This window comes from Lichenostomus cassidix, chromosome 1Aa, assembly GCF_008360975.1.
Source record: "Lichenostomus cassidix isolate B80296 chromosome 1Aa, HeHo_3.0, whole genome shotgun sequence".
In the NCBI taxonomy this organism is placed as follows: domain Eukaryota; kingdom Metazoa; phylum Chordata; class Aves; order Passeriformes; family Meliphagidae; genus Lichenostomus; species Lichenostomus cassidix.
In genome coordinates, this window is record NC_139480.1 from 38359612 (window position 1) to 38380328 (window position 20717).

At 38.4% G+C, this 20717-nt stretch overlaps 1 protein-coding gene across 2 annotated transcripts in view; it reads right to left on the reverse strand.

Moving 5' to 3' along the window:
• Positions 1-5675: 5675 nt before the first annotated feature.
• The window catches only part of LIN7A (lin-7 cell polarity scaffold A), a 47686-nt gene continuing 32644 nt past the window's right edge, over positions 5676-20717 (reverse strand). Inside the window, exons 3-6 of one of the 2 annotated variants that reach the window (XM_085045754.1) lie at positions 17570-17641; positions 14997-15206; positions 9004-9212; positions 5676-7467 (exon numbers count right to left, since the gene is read on the reverse strand). In XM_085045754.1, the coding sequence (XP_084901880.1) occupies positions 7425-7467; positions 9004-9212; positions 14997-15206; positions 17570-17641 (534 nt within the window). In that variant the 3' untranslated portion in view covers positions 5676-7424. Of the gene's footprint in view, positions 7468-8999; positions 9213-14996; positions 15207-17569; positions 17642-20717 lie in introns of both variants that reach the window. The other variant, XM_085045761.1, reaches the window with a different exon arrangement.

Here is a 20717-nt window from a genome sequence, read left to right on the forward strand (position 1 = left end):
TGTCAAGCTGGTGCTTCTTGGGGGTATTGCCTTCCCTCAGGCCTTGAAGAGAAGAAGCTGCCTGAGAATATAAGATTTAGTGTACAAAATGTAGCTCCTGGTTTCTTTTCCTTGCTGAAAAAAAAGGAAAACTTTCAGATGCCTGCATACTTCAGCTGAATATCAAAGCCCGATTAAAGTTTGTGGAGAAAGAGTAAGAAATTATAGGAGTGTCTAGAAGGGGAGAAATAAAAATGCCTCTAGAGCTAAGCCATAGATACACCTGGTTCTAATGATCCAGAATTCTGTTTAGGTGTCCCTCTGAGGAAGGTAGTGCCAGCAGTGGTACAGACTGTTACCATCTTTGAGGAAATCACAGCTACAGTAGAAACTCAATTTGATGGCTCTCTTTGGCAAATCCCCCTCTAAAAGCAGAGCAGCTGCTGCAGTGTGAGGTTCATGACTTGAATCACTTTGTTACTGCAGCTGGTTTAAATGGCTCCCTTCAGCAAGGCATGGAGACTTGTGCTTCATCTTTCATTCACTTCAACATGGATGATAAAACTTGCCTAGCAGTACTTTGGGACATTTTTTTCGTCAGCACACATATAATCTTCAACAGCAGCAACAGCAGGTGAAGTGTGATCAGACCTTGACTGTATGCAGTCCAATAACCACATTAAGCAGTATTTACATTAAACCTAGAATTATTACCCAGGTAAGAATATTGCTTTTATTGCCATAGTCCTATTGCTATTTGCCATTCTTAGCACAGAGTATTCAGTCACGTAGTGCTATTGTACATGTAAATGGAGTTCAGTTTTCTGAACTGTCCACTCACTGTAGAATGCGTGGCAATATGCTGAACGAATGCTATGTACATCTCTGTGTGAAGCTTTTCAACGCTAGGAGGAAAGAAGCCCTGGGCAGTGACAGCGGAATGAGCAGCTCTCGGTGCCATGAGCACGGTTTCACACTAGGCGTCTCCCTTGGCGTATTTATTCAGCTGCGAGCTCCACCTGCAGTGCCCAGTGAACGGCGCCAAGCGAAGGCTGGTATCTTACAGATTCGTACGACGGCGCTGTAAACCTGCTAGAGTGCCATACACATGGTGGAGACAAATATTGCTCAAAACACCTAGTCGGCACTTGTACTTTAGGCTGAGTTAATTGAAGCTTAAACCCTCTTCATATTTTCCTTTAGGGGTACTAAGACCCACCGGTGAACAGTTTAATTTCTTTCTACAGATAAGGACAACATGGACAAAACCGAGGCTTGAAAGGTGGTGCTGGTGTAAGTTCTGCACTTGAAGCATGATGTTAGTAGAGAAATTAATAGTGTGCTACATGTTTGATCCCTGGGAGTTTAATATAGGCTCTTGCTTTCTCATTGCTTACTGCTGGAAACTTTGAAATAGAATTTCAAAACAAATGAAACATTGGCTCCCGGATGTCTTTTTATAATACAAATGCTTTCAGACTGGATGGCTGAAGGCACTGACTCAATGCTAGGATGCTGCCAGGAGTTGGTTCCACATTTCCACTTGTGAAATTCCAGACAGACATGGATCTACATGCCAGATGTGCTGGATTTTCTTCACCTGTAAATCTCACTTGTTCGGTCTGTGCACAGTGATTCTGACCTACTGCATATGTGTGAATTCATGGTGTAATGCCTCAAGCAGGTCTAGATGTTCATGGGCTCCAGACAAGGAGCTGGTGTTTCAGCCAGAGGAGGGTGTATGGTTGGTCCACTGTCACCTTCATGGCATAGAGTGCTTTGTCAGCAAGGAATTAAATAAAAGTGAAAATCATCACCTGATGGAAAAGTGGTGACTCTGGAAAGAGGTGACATTCTTGGCATATCCATAGTTTTTTCCAAAGTTTATCTACCATTTTTCTACCCTCTCCACTTATTTTTCCCCATGTGTCCTTGATGGCTAGCACAACTATTTTGTGTAAGGCAAATAAGACACCTGAATATGTTGGCCATGAGAGGGCACCTAATGGATAGGGAGTGCAAGTGAAGAACAGAGCACTCCAGAAGATAGACATGGCAATGCCTAAATGCTATACCAGGCTGAAGAGATTGCATGTGGTCAAAGTGTCACTGCTGAGCTAACAGAAAACTTGGATGGAAAGAAGGGTAGGGAATGCTGCAGTGGGAGAGTCAGAAGAGCTGTGTGGTAACATTTTGGCTCTTGCCAAAGGGAATTTGTGAGGCCAAAAGGTGGAGTGATAGGAGAGAGATCAGTGGAGAAGTACCTCTGAGTTACTCAACTGAATTTGGGCCACTCTTGCCCACCACACTGTTCATGGCTACCTTAACATACCCAGAATTCTACCTACACTGCTTTAGCTAAGCATCATCTTGCTCTTTTCAAAAACTGCTATAAGAGACATAGTTTATCCTCCCAACATTAAAAAATAACTTGTTCAGATAAAAATAACATTCTATATTCCTGGAGAAGTTTTCACGGATATGTCAAAAATCCTAAGTATCTTCCCTCTTCTACAGTGCTGCACTGGCTACTCTATACATCAGAGGTTGAATCTTGTCTTTTATGTTTCTTCAATTTCAACAGAAATGTTAGGGAAGTGTCTCCTGAGATCCATTTTGAATTGAACCAGTTTACAAGCTAATCTCAGGCTCCCAACTGGAATATCACAAGTGCAGCTCTTGGTATGTTTTGGGATGTCAAAATTAAAAGGTTGGGCAAAATTTATTACTTCTGGCTTAACATAGTTTTCCTTGAAATAAGCAGGAATTTGTGTGCCTATGTAACATACTCACTTTGAGAAAACACACTCAGAGTTCTCTCAGCTTGAGAATTGCTGGTGGGGAGAAACTGTAATAGGACTAACGAAGAAACTCTCTGTAGGACTGGAATATATTTGGGTATCACCTTTTTGCAGCAGAATCCAGCTCCACATGTCTCAGAGAGAGGAAAGAAGAGGTAATTCTCTACCCTACCAGCTCTTCATGATTTTGACAAAAGGAACTGCAACTGCTGAATCATATGCTTCTCCTGTGGTCGATGAGTTGACAAGAGTGAAACTAACTATATGAAAATAAATTGAAAACTGATCAGAGATTAAACTCCTATGGGACTTTATTCTCTTGGATCTTGGCTGTTCCTTTTAGGCATCTGCTTTTGTAATCTTTTTACTTAATCCTATATAGCTGCAGGTTTTAGATTTCAGAACTGGGCAAGTTTGACTCTTATCCCAAATTCCTATGTTGCAAGTTTAATGGCTTTCATTCCTGTGCGTCTGTAACCAGAAATCAAAAGCAATAGTTCATGTTTTTGGTTGCATGTATTGTAAAATACACACACACTAGCCCAGCGTTGGGGGTAGCAGTACAGACTTCTACTATTAGCATTCACAGGCAGAAGCTTGTTACAATCTGCTCCCGTAGGCACCACAACCAAAGCATTTTGCTAACAATACCTGTGCTGAGCTCTTAAATTTCTTAGAATGGTTCAGAACAGACATCTGTACTGACAGGAACCTCCTTACAAACCCGAATATGTGCAAGGCCTCTTGGCCATCTGAGCTATGCATGTAGAGGTTTAAGACTGGGGAATTCATACACTGGGGACTTTTTATTTATTTATTTGGAAGCTGTGTATGAGTGTAGCAGCAGCACCCCCTCAAAAGCCATTACTTATTCCAAGCTAGTAGTTTAAGTTGTTTAGTAGTGGGTCTGCTTATGAACTTTTTTACACAATCCTATTTTAAGATATATGTTGGAGACAGGTGGAATCGGTCACATTCAACTGATATCTCTAACTCTTGACTTTGGAAAAATCCAGTGTAAGCTCCCCAGCTTGATTTTGGACAGCTAAAGGTAGAGACAATGAATCCATCAAACATTTATCTATATCTTCCTGCTACTTCAGACTGCATTCGCTTTATGGACAAGCAGGGTGAGCATGGGTCTGCTTGCAAGGCTGTTTGAGCACATCTCTAATTCATCCTGACCTTCCCATGGCTAAGCACAACGAGCTGTTATGTCTCACCAGACATGTATTGCAGCAGGCAGCACATTCTTGCAAACTGACCCAGACTACTCAGGGTTTGAAATTTGCTTTGTTTTGTTAAATGCTGGATATGGAAATAGTCTTACTAATACTTATTAAGTGGAAGGACAGTACTACTTCTAGCTAATAATCCACTGCTTACACATGGAATGGTCCCCTTAGCATTTCCAGACACTATTCTGCATAATAACTTAAATTCTGAAATTATGCTTAAAATCTTGCTTTATTTCAAACTGGCAAAACCATTCTCCTTCTTGTTTAGCTTAAAAAAAATATTATTTAAAGAACTTAGTTTGCTCATGAGATCTTAATTTCATTTAGAACTCTAAAATCCCTAGTTAGTAGATGAAGAAACAGTTTTCCTCCTGCAAATCAGTCATATAATTTAATGCCTTCTGCAAGAGTTCCCAAAGGCTCCTAAGTGATATTGGAATCTTGGCTGTGATAAATACATACACAAGGTACAACGTATAGGACTGTGAGATCTGTAGTATTATTCACCACAGAACAGCAGTGGAAGAAAATGTCATTTCTTCCACTCACAGCCATTCATTGACCTTTTATTTATGATTTATCACTGTAGAAGGAAAAGAGAAAAATTCAAGCTGGTGAGCCTTTTGCTTCATCAAGGGCTATGGAATTTTTCAATGCTCTACAAGTGTCACTCAGATCAAATATCACAAACAGAAAAACTATGGCTAGCACAGCAGAGCCATCAACATCACTAAGTAAATGCCACCAACCCTGAATCTCTATTATTATTAGATCCTGCATCTGGGTCTTGGCATAAGTGAACATGATGCAAGAGCGTGTAAACACTCCTTTGGTTACTGTAATAGAGACAGAAAAAGCATCTTGGATCTCCTACCTGTTTGCTGCCAGTGAAGAGAAACATGAGGGAGCCCCAAAGGTAGATATGGACAATAGAACTCACTAAGTCAACTGAAAGAATATCAATTTAGTGTTGTGGAACAGCAAATTCCAGGAGACCAATGAGTTAAAATACAAAGCAAAAATACCTGCAGATCTGCATGTGGAAAGTGATGTCTTCCTTGCACTTCTTTTGGATTCTGATTCAGCTGTGCACATGTGGAACTGCCTTACTGAATCAGGACTAAATACATTTAAATCACAAATGGAAATACCGGCTACAAGCAAATGCATGTCATAGGCTTAGGGACAGTGGTTATTCTGTGATTAAGTAGCTGTATGTTTTATTGATCAGTGAGGGGCATGAAAAACAACAGAAAGCTATTTCTTCCTATTTCCACTACAAGGTCATTGACAGTTCTTATTGCTAAATGTTGGCAAAGACTAGAATGTTAATTTTAGTGTGTATAAATAATTTATTGAATAATAATATATGAAAATGAATTTGATATGCTTTTCTATATGAATGACAGTCTGTTATTGAAATTTATTAATCAGCACATTCCACTCAAATTTTTTGAGGAAGAGGAGGGAAGGAGGTGGAGAGGCAGTTTGGAAAAATGCAGTACAGTGGGCTGACTAAATCTGAATACTTTAGTCTCTGAAAATGAAACTCTCAGTGTAAGTCAAATCATACTGATGAGATACAGAACAGTTATATGCAGTCATAATGACAACTTATACACTGTCAATATTAATAGTAATGCCTGTTCGAGAACAGTTTTAAAATAGGTACGTACAATTTTATTAGGTATAAAAAGACACCGTGCAGAGCACAATACAATATATTTCATCTTCAGTTCTGGTAGTTCTCAACCTCCACTGTCTTAATTGATATTGTCACCAATGTCCACTGAATATAATTACCACTCTGTATAAAATGAGGTTTCTCTAGATGAATTCATGCTGTTTAGTTTTAAAAATACAGTAATTTCCTTTCAATGGCTACTTACACTAATCAAACTCTGTCAAGACTGTTGGCTAGGCCTGCATTTGGTTTCTAACACACACTATGATACTGCCAATTTCCCCTGTTTTGCTTTGTTCCTCTGTTTGAGAATAGATCCTCCAATATATTAATTGTTTCTGACTTTGTTCTAAGTTCACAACCAGAACACTGTTTTTGACCGTTTCTCCATTTCATTCCTCACATTACTGAACTTTCATTGACATCAGCAGGAGTTTTCAACATGCAATGACTGTATGGTTTTCCCCTAAGCTCCTTTTCTCCCCCAGTCTTTTCTAATGAAGCATAGAAGGCATGAAAAAATGATTTTCTTTTTTTTTTTTTTTTTTTAGAATTTGGGGGTCCATTTTCTTATTTTCTTGAAAGCAGATGACATTTATAGCCTTCCAGCTTTGCCTATCTTTGGAAAAGCAGACATGTAAACTTCAGAACTTACAGATTTTACTTGCACATTCCAATGTGGTTTAATTAAAAAAAAAGTCAGAACTCTAATTTCAAATTGATTTAAATGATAATGTGTGAGTCTTAAAAGAAACAACTTACACTTCCTCCTCTCTAAAATATATTAACATTAGACTGGAAAATAAATTAAACAATACAGAAATTCAGATTATGCTATCACAGTAATATCTGCCAAACAAAGCTCGGTCTTTTGCTAACATTAGCTTACTACATTTGCAATACATGCTAAGCAAAGACCCTACTTCTCTAACAGGTACATTCAGACAATATATATTTTATGGAATAAATATATAATATATCCAGTTATAGATTTCTGAATAGTAACTATAATAGATACAAGCAATACCTACATTTAAAAATACAGTTCTAGGCTTCCCTAACTTTACTACTAATAAAATTAAAGTTGACCTAAAACTTTCTCACTCTGTTGATGCATAATAAAATATATGGAAACACCAAGAGTAAAAAGCCAATTGCTTCTACAAATGGAATACTTTATAAATATAGTAAATTGCTATTTCCAGAGGGAAATCTGAAAATTATAAACAGGGAGTTAGGTTAAAACAGCTCTACAATATATAGTACAAAGTGGTTATGAAGCATGATGTATGAGTTTGATGTCTGTGGCAAAATTTTGAACTGATGTTTTTAATTTCTGGAGATAACTGTAGAGAAAGATCCTGCCCTCAAAAGCAGCCAATCTTAACCTCCTTAAACAAAACTTCCAGTGACTAGAGAAAGCCAACTAGCAAATTTGTCGGAGTAAGGAGTGCAAGATTAGATCAAACAGAATTATTTGGAAGCCCTGGACTTGGCTGTTTCATAGGGTTTACCAATCATGCTGTTCTCATTAGGAACAGAGTCACAGAAGTAGAAGGTGTCTGTGACTGCTGTGTGCTGAAAAGCCTTGTCATGATGGTACCCTCCCTATGGCTCACTTAACATAGTCTTGTACTGTACATTCTCCAGATGAATTCTGTTTCATGTTCCTGTGGTTGTTTCTTTTTGCTGGAATGCTGGAGTACAGCTCTGGTTGCTTGATTACTGAACTCTTGATTGAGGCTTTTTCTTTCTTGAGAACAACCTAGAATTAAAGAAACACATTCCTCAGAGCAAGCACAAAGAACTGAGGAATTAAGCTGCTGGCTGTGTCTGCCTGCCTTTCTTGCCTTTCAATTTAAAATCAGCAAAAAATCCTTACTTGCTAATGAAATTATTTAGGTGGTTGAAAAAAATTTAAAACTTCGTGAGTATGTCTGTCTCCTGCAATGGCTTTATTTTACACAGAAACCCCAAACTTACTTCATGAAATACTACTGTTTATACCTCCTGTATCAGTTGAGGGCCTGAGGTGGGATTCAAAACCTTCTAAGAGCCCTTGTTGGCATCAACGAATCTGGAATTCTGGTGGTCACAGGACAGGGTGTTTACAGGGGGGGTGTTTTCCGCTAAATACCAACAGAAGTCAGTGTCAACAATAATAACGAAACCATCACTGGGAGCTTCAGATTTTGGACATTTGGGGACTTTCTGAGTCACTTGTTTACTCTTTAGTACAGACATACTGTTTTGGGAACAAACAGGTATGAGCTGTGGAGGGTTAGGATTGGAACATGCTTCCTACTTGATTTTAATAGGCAAATGGAGCATATCTATAAATATGTTCATGACACAAACACTCACCGATTTCAGAAAAACTGCATATATGGAGAATCTCTGAACCTCACATGCCAGTGGGAGACCTGCAAACCTCTTGGAAGCTATTGTAATATTGAATGTCAGTCAAGAGTGAATGATATACCTCCTACCAAACTGTATCCAAAAGCAAGCACTTATAGGTGCTGTGCAGAGTAACCAGAATGAAGGTTGGGTTCCCTGTAGCAAGCAAGAGGCTCGGAAGACTTTTCTTCACCTACCACCAGCAAATCTTGATGTTTCATTGCAGAGTGGTAACAGACTACTTGAAAATGATTTAAAACTATCTAAATCTGGTGGCATATTCTAACTTGTCATAAATGCTCTGCTTGTTAATATAAAAAACATTCCCTGGAACCACAGATTTCTTTCACTTGCAGATAAGTCAGAACTGCAGAGTGGCTATTTATTGGCTATGGAAACTGGCACCAGAATTTGCTAGTGCCTTTAACCTGTTTTCAAAACGCATTTTTACTGGGAAAAACCATGTGGAAATGTACCAAAGAATGAGCTTTTCTCATCATGACTGCAGTAAGTGCTTGCTGGAGCCCCAAGGGTACCTCCAGGCCCCTGACTGTCTCCCCTTGGGGCTCCCTCTGTCCTGTGCACAGCCCAGGACCTCATGTCAGCCCCCAGGACCATCATCCCCTGCCCCAGCAGTGCCCCAGCAGGGCCAGTCTCCAGCTCCCCATATCCCCACCCTGCCCAGCCATGGGGTCCCACTAAACTGGGCCCACCTGTGGGCTCATGTCCCAGCCTGTCTCCATCCCTAGGCGGTGCCCAAATCTGGGGCTGCCCTGCTCTTCTCTGGGGCTGGGATGGGCTCTGGTGCCAGACGCTGCCCTGACAGACCCCTGGAAGCAGCTGGCCCAGGTGGGGTGCTGTCAGTGGCCTTTAGGGAAGAACAATGAATCCTCTCACCTACGACATATGGTTTTGCTGTGTAGTTTGCTGCTGTTGCTGCTGCTGAATGAGCAGTTGCTGCTGTTGCCGGCGCCGGGCTGTTCTGAGTTTTTCGAAGCGAGCCTCCATCTCCTCCAGCACCTTGGGAGTGTAGCGCACCACCAGCTTCACGCTGTCCTTGGCCGCCTTCAGCAGCTCCACCGCCTTCTCGTGGTGCTCTCCTTCCACACTCTGGGAGCAGGGAGAACAAATTTAACATTGAAAATGGTGCTGGGATCTAGAGCTGTGTCTTTTTCCTATGGAAAGCCTGTCAGAGTTTTATGTGGTTTCCACACCTTACATTCTTTAAGGGACCACTAAAAAGAAATCGTTAAGTAAGACTTATGCACTGCTGGGCAAGTATTAATTTTCAAGCTCTGATTTCTATGCTAAAGTTGCTTGAAACAGTAAATTTCCAAAACAGGGAGGTGACTTGGCTGTTAAGTAGAGTATTCAATTTCTACTGTGAAGTGGACTGACTAGAGTGCTTTTCAGGCATGCGGATTGTTACACATCTTAAGAAAAACGGAAAAATTTTGTAATGGTGCATAATTGTCAATGTGCTGTAGGATGTACTCCAAAAAACAAAAGTATCTCTGCACAGGAAAAAAACACAACAGCCTGAACATCTTCGACCTTCACATGGATTTTAGATTTTCTAAAAATAAGTATTTTTCTTGCTACTTAAATCAAAGTTTTACTACCTGCTGTGTTGTAAAACTCTTACATATACCATGCTATTTAAAATGAAACTCTGGCCATAGACTTCCAAAGAGAAGCAGCAGCAGCATTCAGAATATTAAATTCAACTCATGCAAAAAAGAATAACTTAGCACAGTTACAGCAACTGCCAGAAATTCTTTCTATACTCATCTCTCCTATTTGACTGAGTAGCATTGTGCAGGAACAGTGAATAAGAGCTACTTCTGATGTGGCACATTAGGACCTAGAAGTAATGATTTAGAAGTTTCAAAAACTAGGCACAATACAGTCTATATACAGATAGTATAAACAATTCAAGGTTTGCTTTGCTAGTTATCTTCCCTCTCCTGTTAAATATCCTTCAACATATTAACACAAACAATTATTTTATGTCTGAGTTAACTGACTAGACTCAAGTTTCTACAGAAATTTTAAGATGCTGTGAAAACGTTAATGAGTCAGAGAAATAATGAATGCCATTTCAGGTGCTGAAATGATTACCAGAAATAGAGAAAACCTTGTTAAAAAAAATATACATTTTGAACTGTATAGTAATGAAATTCCTCCAGTAGGTCCAAAGATCTTCAAGAAAGTTCAGGATCTGTGATGACCAGATTTGTTAGAAATTGCAACTGGGATAAATCTGCTGGACAAGCACAGCTACTCAAAAGTAATTTGGAGAAAGAAATTGTTTCCTTACAAATATTTGTAAAAGAATAAAAAGGAATTTTTTTTTGCATAAGAAACAGTGAATGTGTCTAATGCTCCAGAGTGAACTAAAGCAAAAAGCTATAGATGAACAGGGTGTTTTGTGAACTTGTTGTAACGAACAAGTCATAGATACAAATGAAAACTTCCTCCCCACATCCCCTAGCCTGTAACTGTTCAGTGTTTGTTAGGTGATCATAACTAACACATGCTGTAACTAGCTCTCTTTTATAGCACATTTTTTGTGACCGACTTTGATACTGGCTTTCGGAAATATAAATCCCACCTTAAGAGAAGGTGTACCAAATTTGGCATTTTTTCGCATTTTATTTTTTGCTTGTAAATCATGGTCAGAATGGCACAGCATGGACATTCAGAGGAATGACAGGGTATTCAGTGGTGTCATGACTGGTTTTGCTGTGCAACAGTATGAACTTAGAACAGGCTATGAACAAATGTAAGCTCCCAAGCTACATGAAGTAGAAACACCTGTTTGCTTTAAAAGAGCTGGACAGTTCTTGCTGACACCAATAAGAAAATGTTAGTGTCCTGTAGGGGAATAAGAAGATGGTGTGTTTTAATACTTCATTCAACAACCTAGAAAACTGCATTTAATTTATGACTGTCTGTTTTCTCTCCTGTTTACCCCCAGCCTTGTTCTTCCAGTTCAGACAGTATTATCTAATCAAAAATGAAGGGTTTGACTTTGTTGCTATCCAGGTCAATGGAAAACTTCCATTGATTTGAATAGTAATGATAGATAATTAAGCCTAATACTCTGAGCCATAACCAAAAAGGGGAAATTAACAAAGGCAAAGATAGCACTGCTAAATACAAATCCTGCTCTTTGAACGCACCTCACTCAGATCTTGACAGCCACACTTCTCAGCTGTTATTAACATGATTTTTATACTTGCTCTTAATGTCTTTATTGATGCTTGCACTCCAATTTTCAAAGTATTACAAAAGCTTTGCCTGCTTAACAGCAGCTGCACAAGTGAAATAGCAGAGCCCCTTGGAGTGGGCAAAGGACTCCTGCCAGTATCGGTCATTCCTGTACAAGTTACTTTGCCGACTGGATTATACTGGTGGGGGACACTGCAAGGATCTGACACTCATGTTACTTTAGAAGTGCTCACAAAATGGGTAAAATTATTTTGGAAAGTATGTGTTTACTTTATATAATTTTTATTACATATACTTATATATGGTTATTAATTTTTTTCCATTATTGCATTGGCAGCTTGCATCAAAGAGAAGGATGCAAAATACTGCAGAGACAAGAAAAACTGAAAGAACTGTGGATATAGTGTGGGCAAATACCAACCATTACTCTATCCTGGTTCACCCACTTGTCATAAATCTAAAAGAAAAAAATTCATTTTCTTGATGGTAAAGAAGAAAATCTGTTAGCCCACAAGCTGAGAAACTGAGAAGAGTATTTCTATTAGGTATCTCTAAACAAATACTTGTTTGGCAAATTAGTCATTATAAATGTATTTTGCATCCTTTCTATATCTGACTCACACAAGGTATCTGACAAATGCAGAATCTTTGCCAGATATCAACAGGCACCAGCAAGTGTTTTTGTCGAGCCATCTGCAGGGCTTACTGTTTCAGTTTCCTTTATTTTTAGGGGGTGTGGGACAGAAGTATGTAACAAAATCCCCAGCATAATGAGAAAACACTGTTTTTTAACATCCAGTGAAACAGCTCAAGGAACAGTCTCCCTAGTCCTGCTGGGATAACAAATCTGGATTCTGAACACACAGCTCTAATTTTATGTTCCTAATTATGAAGTTGGATAACCATCAATGGTTGAGCACAAACAAGCTACAGATATTTAATTTTCAATTCATGTTCCACCGCTGAGCCGTCTGTTCTATTGTACGTACTGTATATGATTTGCTTTTCTCCAGCTAAATTAAGAGAATCACAGAGTGAATTAGTCCCAGAGAACAATGCTAAATTTGGATCTTTTTTGTCCTGTCTCAAGCTGTCTGCAAACAAATAATCGCTTCTGTAATTTTTGCCTTTTTAAGGATTATATTGTATGGGATTGATTGAGCCCAAGGCTGGTTTATGAACAGTTGCTCATTACTGTGAGGGTGGTGAGGCCCTGGAATAGGTTGCCAGGGAAGTTGAGATGTCCCATCCCTGGAAGTGTCCAAGGCCAGGTTGGATGGGGTTCTGAGCAACCCTGCTCAGAAGGTATTCCTCCCCATGGTAGCAGGGTTGGAACACGATCATCTTTAAGGTCCCTTTCAACCATGCTATGATTCTGTGGTTATTTCAAGTATGCAACTTGAATTCAAACTTCAAATTCTGTTGTTTAGACTCTGAATACAAAAATATTTCCCTCGCATCTCTGAATCAACTTTCTCATGTGTCCACATGCGATTGAGAATTTTGTATTGTGGTTTTTTGCTGTGTTATCTAAATATATATTCTAGAGCACATACATAAAATTTTTGAATGGAGAATCATAAAATAGAGGTGACAAGAGGGTCGAATTCAATATATCTTGCTATCTGAAGGTTTACCACTTTCCTCTCTGGTATTTGCCTAGACGCTGTTGACAGTAAGAGGATTTTTCAAGAACCATCCATCAGTTAGTGAATTAAAACTCTTTTTGTCTGCCTTTTTAATCACCTGCTGAAAGAAACAACAGCAAAATTCTTTGACTGACTTTTAATAAGTGAAGTTCAGGCAATCAACTTCCTTAAATATTCAGTTTGGTTCTTTTTCTTTGAGACTAAATAATCTTTTCAGTGGGTTTTTCTTTTCTTTCTCATTGTGTATTGGTGCAAGCAAGTTTCCAGAATTAGTATTTCTCTTTTGAAAACATGATAGTTGATAGAAGAAGTGGTAAAAAGTCTGTCTGAAGTGTTACACTATTGTGATAATAGCTGCAAGTTCCCCACACCCCTTTCTTAACGACTGTACTTGTCACCTATTGTCCTGCCTTCCCTACTCCACATAGTCCTAGCCGCGCCCCCAGTTTTCCCTATTAGTTCCTGTACCCTAACCCCACGTGGCCCTGGCCACTCCCTCGAATTTCCCCTATTAGTTCCTGTACTCCTAACTCCGCCCCTGTACCTCCCCTGTACCCAGAGGTCACTGGGCCTGTGTGCTGTCCCTGCCCCTCTCTATTTCCCTATAAAACCCCTTACCCTCCGCCATCTTGCTGTCTATGCTCCACGTGTGTCTATGCTCCACATGTGGCTGTGCATGTGAGGCCTTCACCCTCGAGGCATCTCTGCCTCGGGGAGGTCGTTGGCCTCTGCTGCACAATGCGAATAAACATCTTCCATAGACATAACGCATAGACCCTCCTCGCCTCCTTTATCACCGCCGGTTGTAGAAGCAGACAAACCAGAGCTAGCCTTATAGCTCCCCGGACAGTGAGAGCGCAGTGTCCAGCCCTGAGACAGAGAGTTTAGAGCACTGAAGCGCTAAACTAGGCCAAGTAGAGAAGCTCTAAAGTAAAGTCTGCTGTAACATCCTCTAAACCGCAACATTACACAAATATTTTGTTACAAGAGAAAGGGAATAGCTGGTGTTGAGAGAAACAGATGAAAACATAAAAACATTTTTATTGTTTATGGACTTGCAACAAAGTAGAAATTTAGGTTGTAAAGTCTTAGATTTCTGACTGGACTCAGAAACTGCTACCATGTGCCTTTGATGCATTTAAATACGTGGTTAGGTGGGGGTTTGCATGGAAAAGGACTACATGTTCATAAAGGGAAGTGTAGGGTTATTTGAAAGAATATCCTTACCTTTTCAGAACTTCACATTCCTTTGTAAAAGGGAACACAAAGCAAAATGAAAGGCAGAATTTGACCCATATCATGGAGTCAGAGCCTTATTTGTCCTCTATTCCAACAGCTCTTTTTTTTTTCTTCCATATTGACATTCACAGTGAAACTACTGCAAAATATTCTACCTTGACTTACAGGAAAAATGACCATGTAAAAATGGACCTTTTTACCAAGCATATATGCTCCCTGTATGTGAACATTTGTACAGCTGATTTATCTGACAAACATATCACAGCTAGATGAATATCACTAAAAGAAATCTAGAATGTAACTTCCACTGCGAATCAGGGCCAAATGTGCTTACCAAACTTCTTTCAATGTTATGTGTTCAAAAGCTCTGAAGGTCACAAGCCTACACAAGTGCCACTGTGGCATCACTGTCCTTAGAAAGGGCTGTGTGCCTCAAAGGCTATGAAATGAAAGAATGACAGTCTGCTATTAGGCTTTTACTGCAAATGGAATTTACAAAATTATCTATTAGGACATAGGTTTCTTGTCAATTAGGCAGGTGGTGTGGATTTGAAATTAAGCTCTTCAAGTACTCTCCATTACAACAGAAATTATAATGGCACAAAATTGTTGGTAGAGCTCTGCCTCACTGCACCACAAATGCACACTGAAGGTCTCTCACAGAGCTAATTCTTTTTGTTTCATGTGGCTGCATTTTAAATCATGGTATTAGAACAGCTGTGAAAAATGAAAATCCAGATGAAATTGAAAGCTCTATTAAATTTTCACATACCACTCCATTAACTGAAAGCAGCTGGTCCCCACGTTTGAGTCCACCATGCCTTTCTGCCACTCCTCCAGGAATGATGCGAGAAATATAAATTGGTGAATTTTGTTCCTTTCCTCCCATGACATTAAAGCCCAGGCCTTCCTCAGTCTTTGGCAGCTCCACCACTCTTGGGTGTGAATGGCCTTCACTTGCAGCAAATGCAGCAACTGTTGCCTGGAAAAAAAAAAAAAAGTGATTTGGCTATTTAGGGAGAACAGTGATAGACACTATTGGCAGGAAGAATTCCTTCCTGCGAAAACATTTCAGTATCTTACTCTGACATTTTCTGATTATCTGAAATTATTTTAAAAACATTAAGTTCTATGCCAATGTTTTTGAAATGAAGCAATAAACAGAAGAACAGAGAGTTTAGGTGACTTGTCAAAGATAATACAGAAAGTTACCAGCAGAGCCAGAAGGAGGCACCAGGAAGCCTTACTCTGTGGTGGTGCACCCTTATGATCATTAATGCATTTCTTCTTTGCCTTTTCACAGGGAGAAAATTTATTCCTGTGGGACAAGATAATGGCATCTCTAATGTGTTCCTAGTTGAAATAAAGTGGATGAACTGAATTGTTAACTCTCTGCTTTGCTTTTGGAGTTAAGGAATTATTTCTTTCAAGTCCTCACATTACATTCTCCTGTTAAAAAGTTTAATTTATAATCTTTGTGAAATCTTGCAAACAAGTAACTTCTGGAACTGGAATAGGAGGTTCTATTATATAATTCCATCCAAACTTTTATTGAAAAATTAAACCTTAAGACAAGAACAGATATATAAATCAATTAGAAAAATCCTAGATTGTTAGTCTTATTCCAGGGATAAAGAAAAGTAACATACTGTAAGGCTTTCATCCAGGAAAGTACTACATTTGCATTTGATTTTTTTACTACAAGCATTTTCTTACTTATCATTCATAATAAATCATTAAGAAATAATAATAAACATAAAGAGAATATTTTATGCTTTTTAACATGTGTTTGCAGTTCAAAGTGCTTGAACAATTTTGCATTACACTAATATTTTTGAGCATCCTACAATGCTTATGCTTAATAGAAGCTAGTGGATGATGTGACATAATGGATCATTCTCAATTACATGTTTTTGCACATGCAGAACTTGTCATCATGCACACATTTTATGTCAGACATGAATGCACTAAGAGAATGAAATGCAGACAGCCCAGAAATAACCAGGAAATATTGCGATATTGAAACATTGCTCTGTAACCTGCTGTTCTATATGAGTAAGAAATGAGAATGGGAAACACTAATTGGACTTCTCCCTCTTTGCTAAGTAACATAGAAATAATTTCTATGTTTATGTGCAGTGTAAACAAATCAAGATTCCAAATACACATTTCTCTATATAGAACCAAAGACCTTGCATATTTACAATGACCATTAACTTCCAATTAGAAGGTTAAAATCAGAAGTAAAGCCTACAGAAAAGAAAGTCCTATTTAATACAGAAAATACACTGCAATTTAGAGTATATTACGTTATTTGCTACTATTATAGAGCTTGCTTCTCTAAAATACTCTTAAATCATTTTGTAACATACTCCCAACCTTTCTCTTCTGATATAGCTTTAAATTAAAATCTCTGAACATAAATACTAAATGGTAAGAGATTTTAGTCCCATTACGACTTGAGGGAGTTTATGTTCACAGTAATGGGACTATAAAGAAGTATCTCTAAAAAAGACTTATGGGTTTTGCAAGTTATTTTGCATAGAATCTGCTATACCACATAAAAGACAGTATTTTGTATAAAATGATAATGGGAAAAAGAAAGCCATGGTGGATCTCCTTGTTTGAAAGCATCTATCATTGTGCATGTTATGAAAATACAGAGCATATTTCATACTGGCACATAGAATGGATTCTTTCATGGTTGTGTGAATTCCCCTTTCATTTCAGTAGTAGCAGTAACGTAGCTGTCATAGTCTTAGGACAGAAGAAAGGCAGGTCCACATGGACAAAGAGACAATATATTTTATAAAAATGTATTGTATCAGGATGCATCAGGAAAGAAAACAGGCTTACATTTGGCTGCGGAGTCAATGAAATGTTGATCAGGTATTTTCTGTCACTGCTCATCCTTACCACTTGCTCAGTACCTACAGCTCCCATTACTTAAAAGGGGACTGTTTAGTTTGACTGTTTAGTTTCTACCTCCCAAATAATTATGTCCTCTCTGGATGAGATGTATAGGAAAACAGTCCATTAAAATATTGGTTGTTGCAGGCAGACTGCTAGAGAAGAACCATTAGATTTGCTTTTGCAAAGCAACTTTTCAAAAAGCATCATATTCCATAAAATCATTCTCTTTTCTTAAGCTACAGAAGCAGCATAAAGGTTGAAATTTTCCATTATGATTGTTACCTGGGAAGTAGCACTGGTTCTAGACTCTGGGCTGCCACTGATGTCTAAATTTTCTTACAGTGTACACACGAATACCTGAAACACACACGCGCACAGTCAATTACTAGATCACTTTGGTAACACATATTTCAACAGCTGCACGCATCCTACCTTTGCAGTGGCCCTGGCTCGGAACTCGGGGCAGCCATTAACAGTTATGGTTTCATGCATGTATTGATACACCTAAAATGTTCATGAAAATAAAATGAAATTAATTATAGAAGCAAAACAAGGACTTTATATTAACCCACACAGGAGAGTCCCTTTCCCTCATAGAAATAACTTTCATTAATGCTGTATTCATGCAATCACATAGTCAAGTGTCTGCTAAGCTTGAGCATGCTTAGGTTAACAGAGCGCAGCAAGCTGTGTTTCTTACAATATTTTCCAAATTTAACTTTACATCTTCCAACACAATTCCCTTCCCTTGTCTAGCAAGTAGGTTCCTAAAGCCAGAGCAGTTCAATTCTATGTTATCAAAAATTCATGTCTCCAGGCAACTGACTTGGATGCAAATGATCTGAACTGACCTGAGTGGTGTCTCAGCCTCCAACAATGGCTTCTTTGGTCTCTGAACTTTCTTAAGAACTAAAAGATTTATGAAACTGATGTTAAAAAAAATGTGTAAGTTGCTCAGCATACAGAAGAAGAAGAATGCTGCTCAGCTGAAGAATGTAAGTGAAAATAAAGTTTTGGAGAGAGGTCACCATACTGCCTTCCATCAACCGTAACTAGGAACAGTGAAAAGGGGTTAACAGTCCGGTAGGTCAGGTCAGACATGGACAATGGGTAAGGTTATCCCTTAAAAAGGAATTGTACATAGACATAAATTGCATAAAATCGACACTGCCAATATATATGTATAACTTGCTGTCATTTTTTTCTGGCATACACTTTTGGCCCACTTTCCCTGGTCCTTAACTCTCCCTTTTAAACATCTCCAGTAAGGTGAAAGGAAAAGGCTTGGTCTTACACTGCCTTTGTTCTCTAGATTTGTCACACTCTTAGATGAAAAGTATCAACCAAAGCCTTGATACTAGCCAGTTATTTTGAAAGCAAACTTAAAAAATACGAATACTTATATATAACATAACAGAAAGTTTTTTGAAAGACCAAGGTGAATGCAAACAAACCAAACCTTTTATTTAATTTTCTTATAAAACCACCAAACTTACAAAGAAGTTCCTATATGCCACTGATACACTGTGGGCATTTTCTTGACCTAATTAATCAGAAATTTTGTCTTTTCATGTGCTCTGCGGTTCAGGCTGCACTCCTCAGAGAGAACCTTTGCTGGCAGAGTATGCTAGTTTTTACAGCAATCTCCTTAAGTTCCTTGAGGAGAGCAGATTCAAAAGTACTTTCAAAAATACATTTACCTTTCACTCATTTGCTGATACTTTAACAGAAGTGCCAAAACCTTCCTCTCTGGTAATATAAGTGCTATTTTGGCAGAGAAGGTGTCAAGTCCTGTACTTAATTGACCTATAAATAATGGCTTGTCTGATTGATAGACAAAGTTCCCCATTCTCCTGTCCTAATGACTTGTTATGCAGTACCATAACAATCTATCTCTCTCCACCAAGCCTGTTAATAATATAAAACTTCACATACGGACAAGCATATGCTACAAACATCTCAACAGAATTGAGTTTTGTGGCCCATTTCTGACTTCAGGGGACATAGTGTTAATCAAGCACTCTCAAGTAGCAAAATGTTTGAGGATGATTGACGCCCAAATCTTTTTTCTTGGGATATCATACATAAGAAAAAGGCAAAAAAGGAAAAGAGATAACAAATGCAATTCATTTTAGAGATCTTCCAAAACACAACAAAAAGATTATTTGTCTTAACTATTGTCAGCACTCATGTCATTCTAGAACTAAATTTAAAAAAAACTGGGCTGGTGAAGAAAACTGAGACAAGGGGAGCATGCTGAAAATCTTCCTGCTTTCTCCATTTGAAATAAAATCTTGCTTCCATTGGTAACATGGACATTGACCACAACAGAAGGCAGAATTTTGCCCTGATTTTTAAAAATTTGGGAAAAGAAGGCTCTTTTATGGTCTCTAAAGGATCTCTGGTTTCTTCTGTTTTAGTACAGGATGATACCATCATAAAAATGGGTTGAGCCTACATACTCAGCATTATACTGCACAGATCAGTGCAGTGTTTATTGCATTATGTTGTAGAACATATTATTACATAAGAACGACTACATTATATAAGAAAAATACAGTGTAATTGGAGTAGTGAATCATTACATACTTGTTTCTTTAAAACTCATACTCTACCAAACCACTGATAATCCTGTATTTCTTCAGATTCCCCTTCATCTTAAAACATGACAGCAGATTGTACACATTGCTTTTGCTTGCACAACTTAAAATGCTGTGGCTTGCTACAATGTCTAAAAGCATATATTTGAGTATGGAAGCATTATGACTTCAAATTATTACTTCAAAAACAGGTCACAGTATTTAATAGAGTAACAGCTACTAAAAAGTTCTTTAAAATATTTATGATTAAGGTTGATTATCACACAAGAGAGCTGATAATGATACTCATGTCATTGTTTGCTAGGTTTGAAGTCATATAGCTTCCTGTTGACAGCATCCTACCAGTATCTAGCTGGTAGACTTTTTAATATATCCAGTATCCTGTTAACTAACTTGTATACTGGTGAAAGAACAGACTTGCAAGTGTGTGATTAAATTAGTAAACTAAAAAATAATCCAGCAACTCAAAAACTTGTGGAAAAAATATGATCAATAGTGTCATATAATCCTCGGGTAATCAGTAAATTCTCAATGCTAACATATTTAAAACGTTATTCCGCAATGAGTTATCAGTGATGGCATCTACAGCTCAGTTCTCACAAAAAAAGAGTCCTGCATGTCACATCTCACTCTCTATAAGCAACAGATGCAACCAGTCTTCAATATTTGCTTGAGGCATTTGTAAACCTAATTATCCTATTTGACTGTTACATAATGCTTAATGTAATTTGAGTTTAAGAATGATAAAACATTTACACCCACGTAACTTTCTTCTTATTAAGTCAGTTTATCAACCAAATACAGATTAATCATACCTGTTCCACCAAGCCCCTCAAACTCTTTGTAGGTTTCAGATCTAATCATGGCTCATTTTTGCAATGCACTGAAGTCCATAAACAAACGTTGTTTGTTTTCCTGTAGCCACACTAAGCCCTTTCTCTATGCTGTTCTCAGCACTACCTTAGCCTAGATTTCAGCAC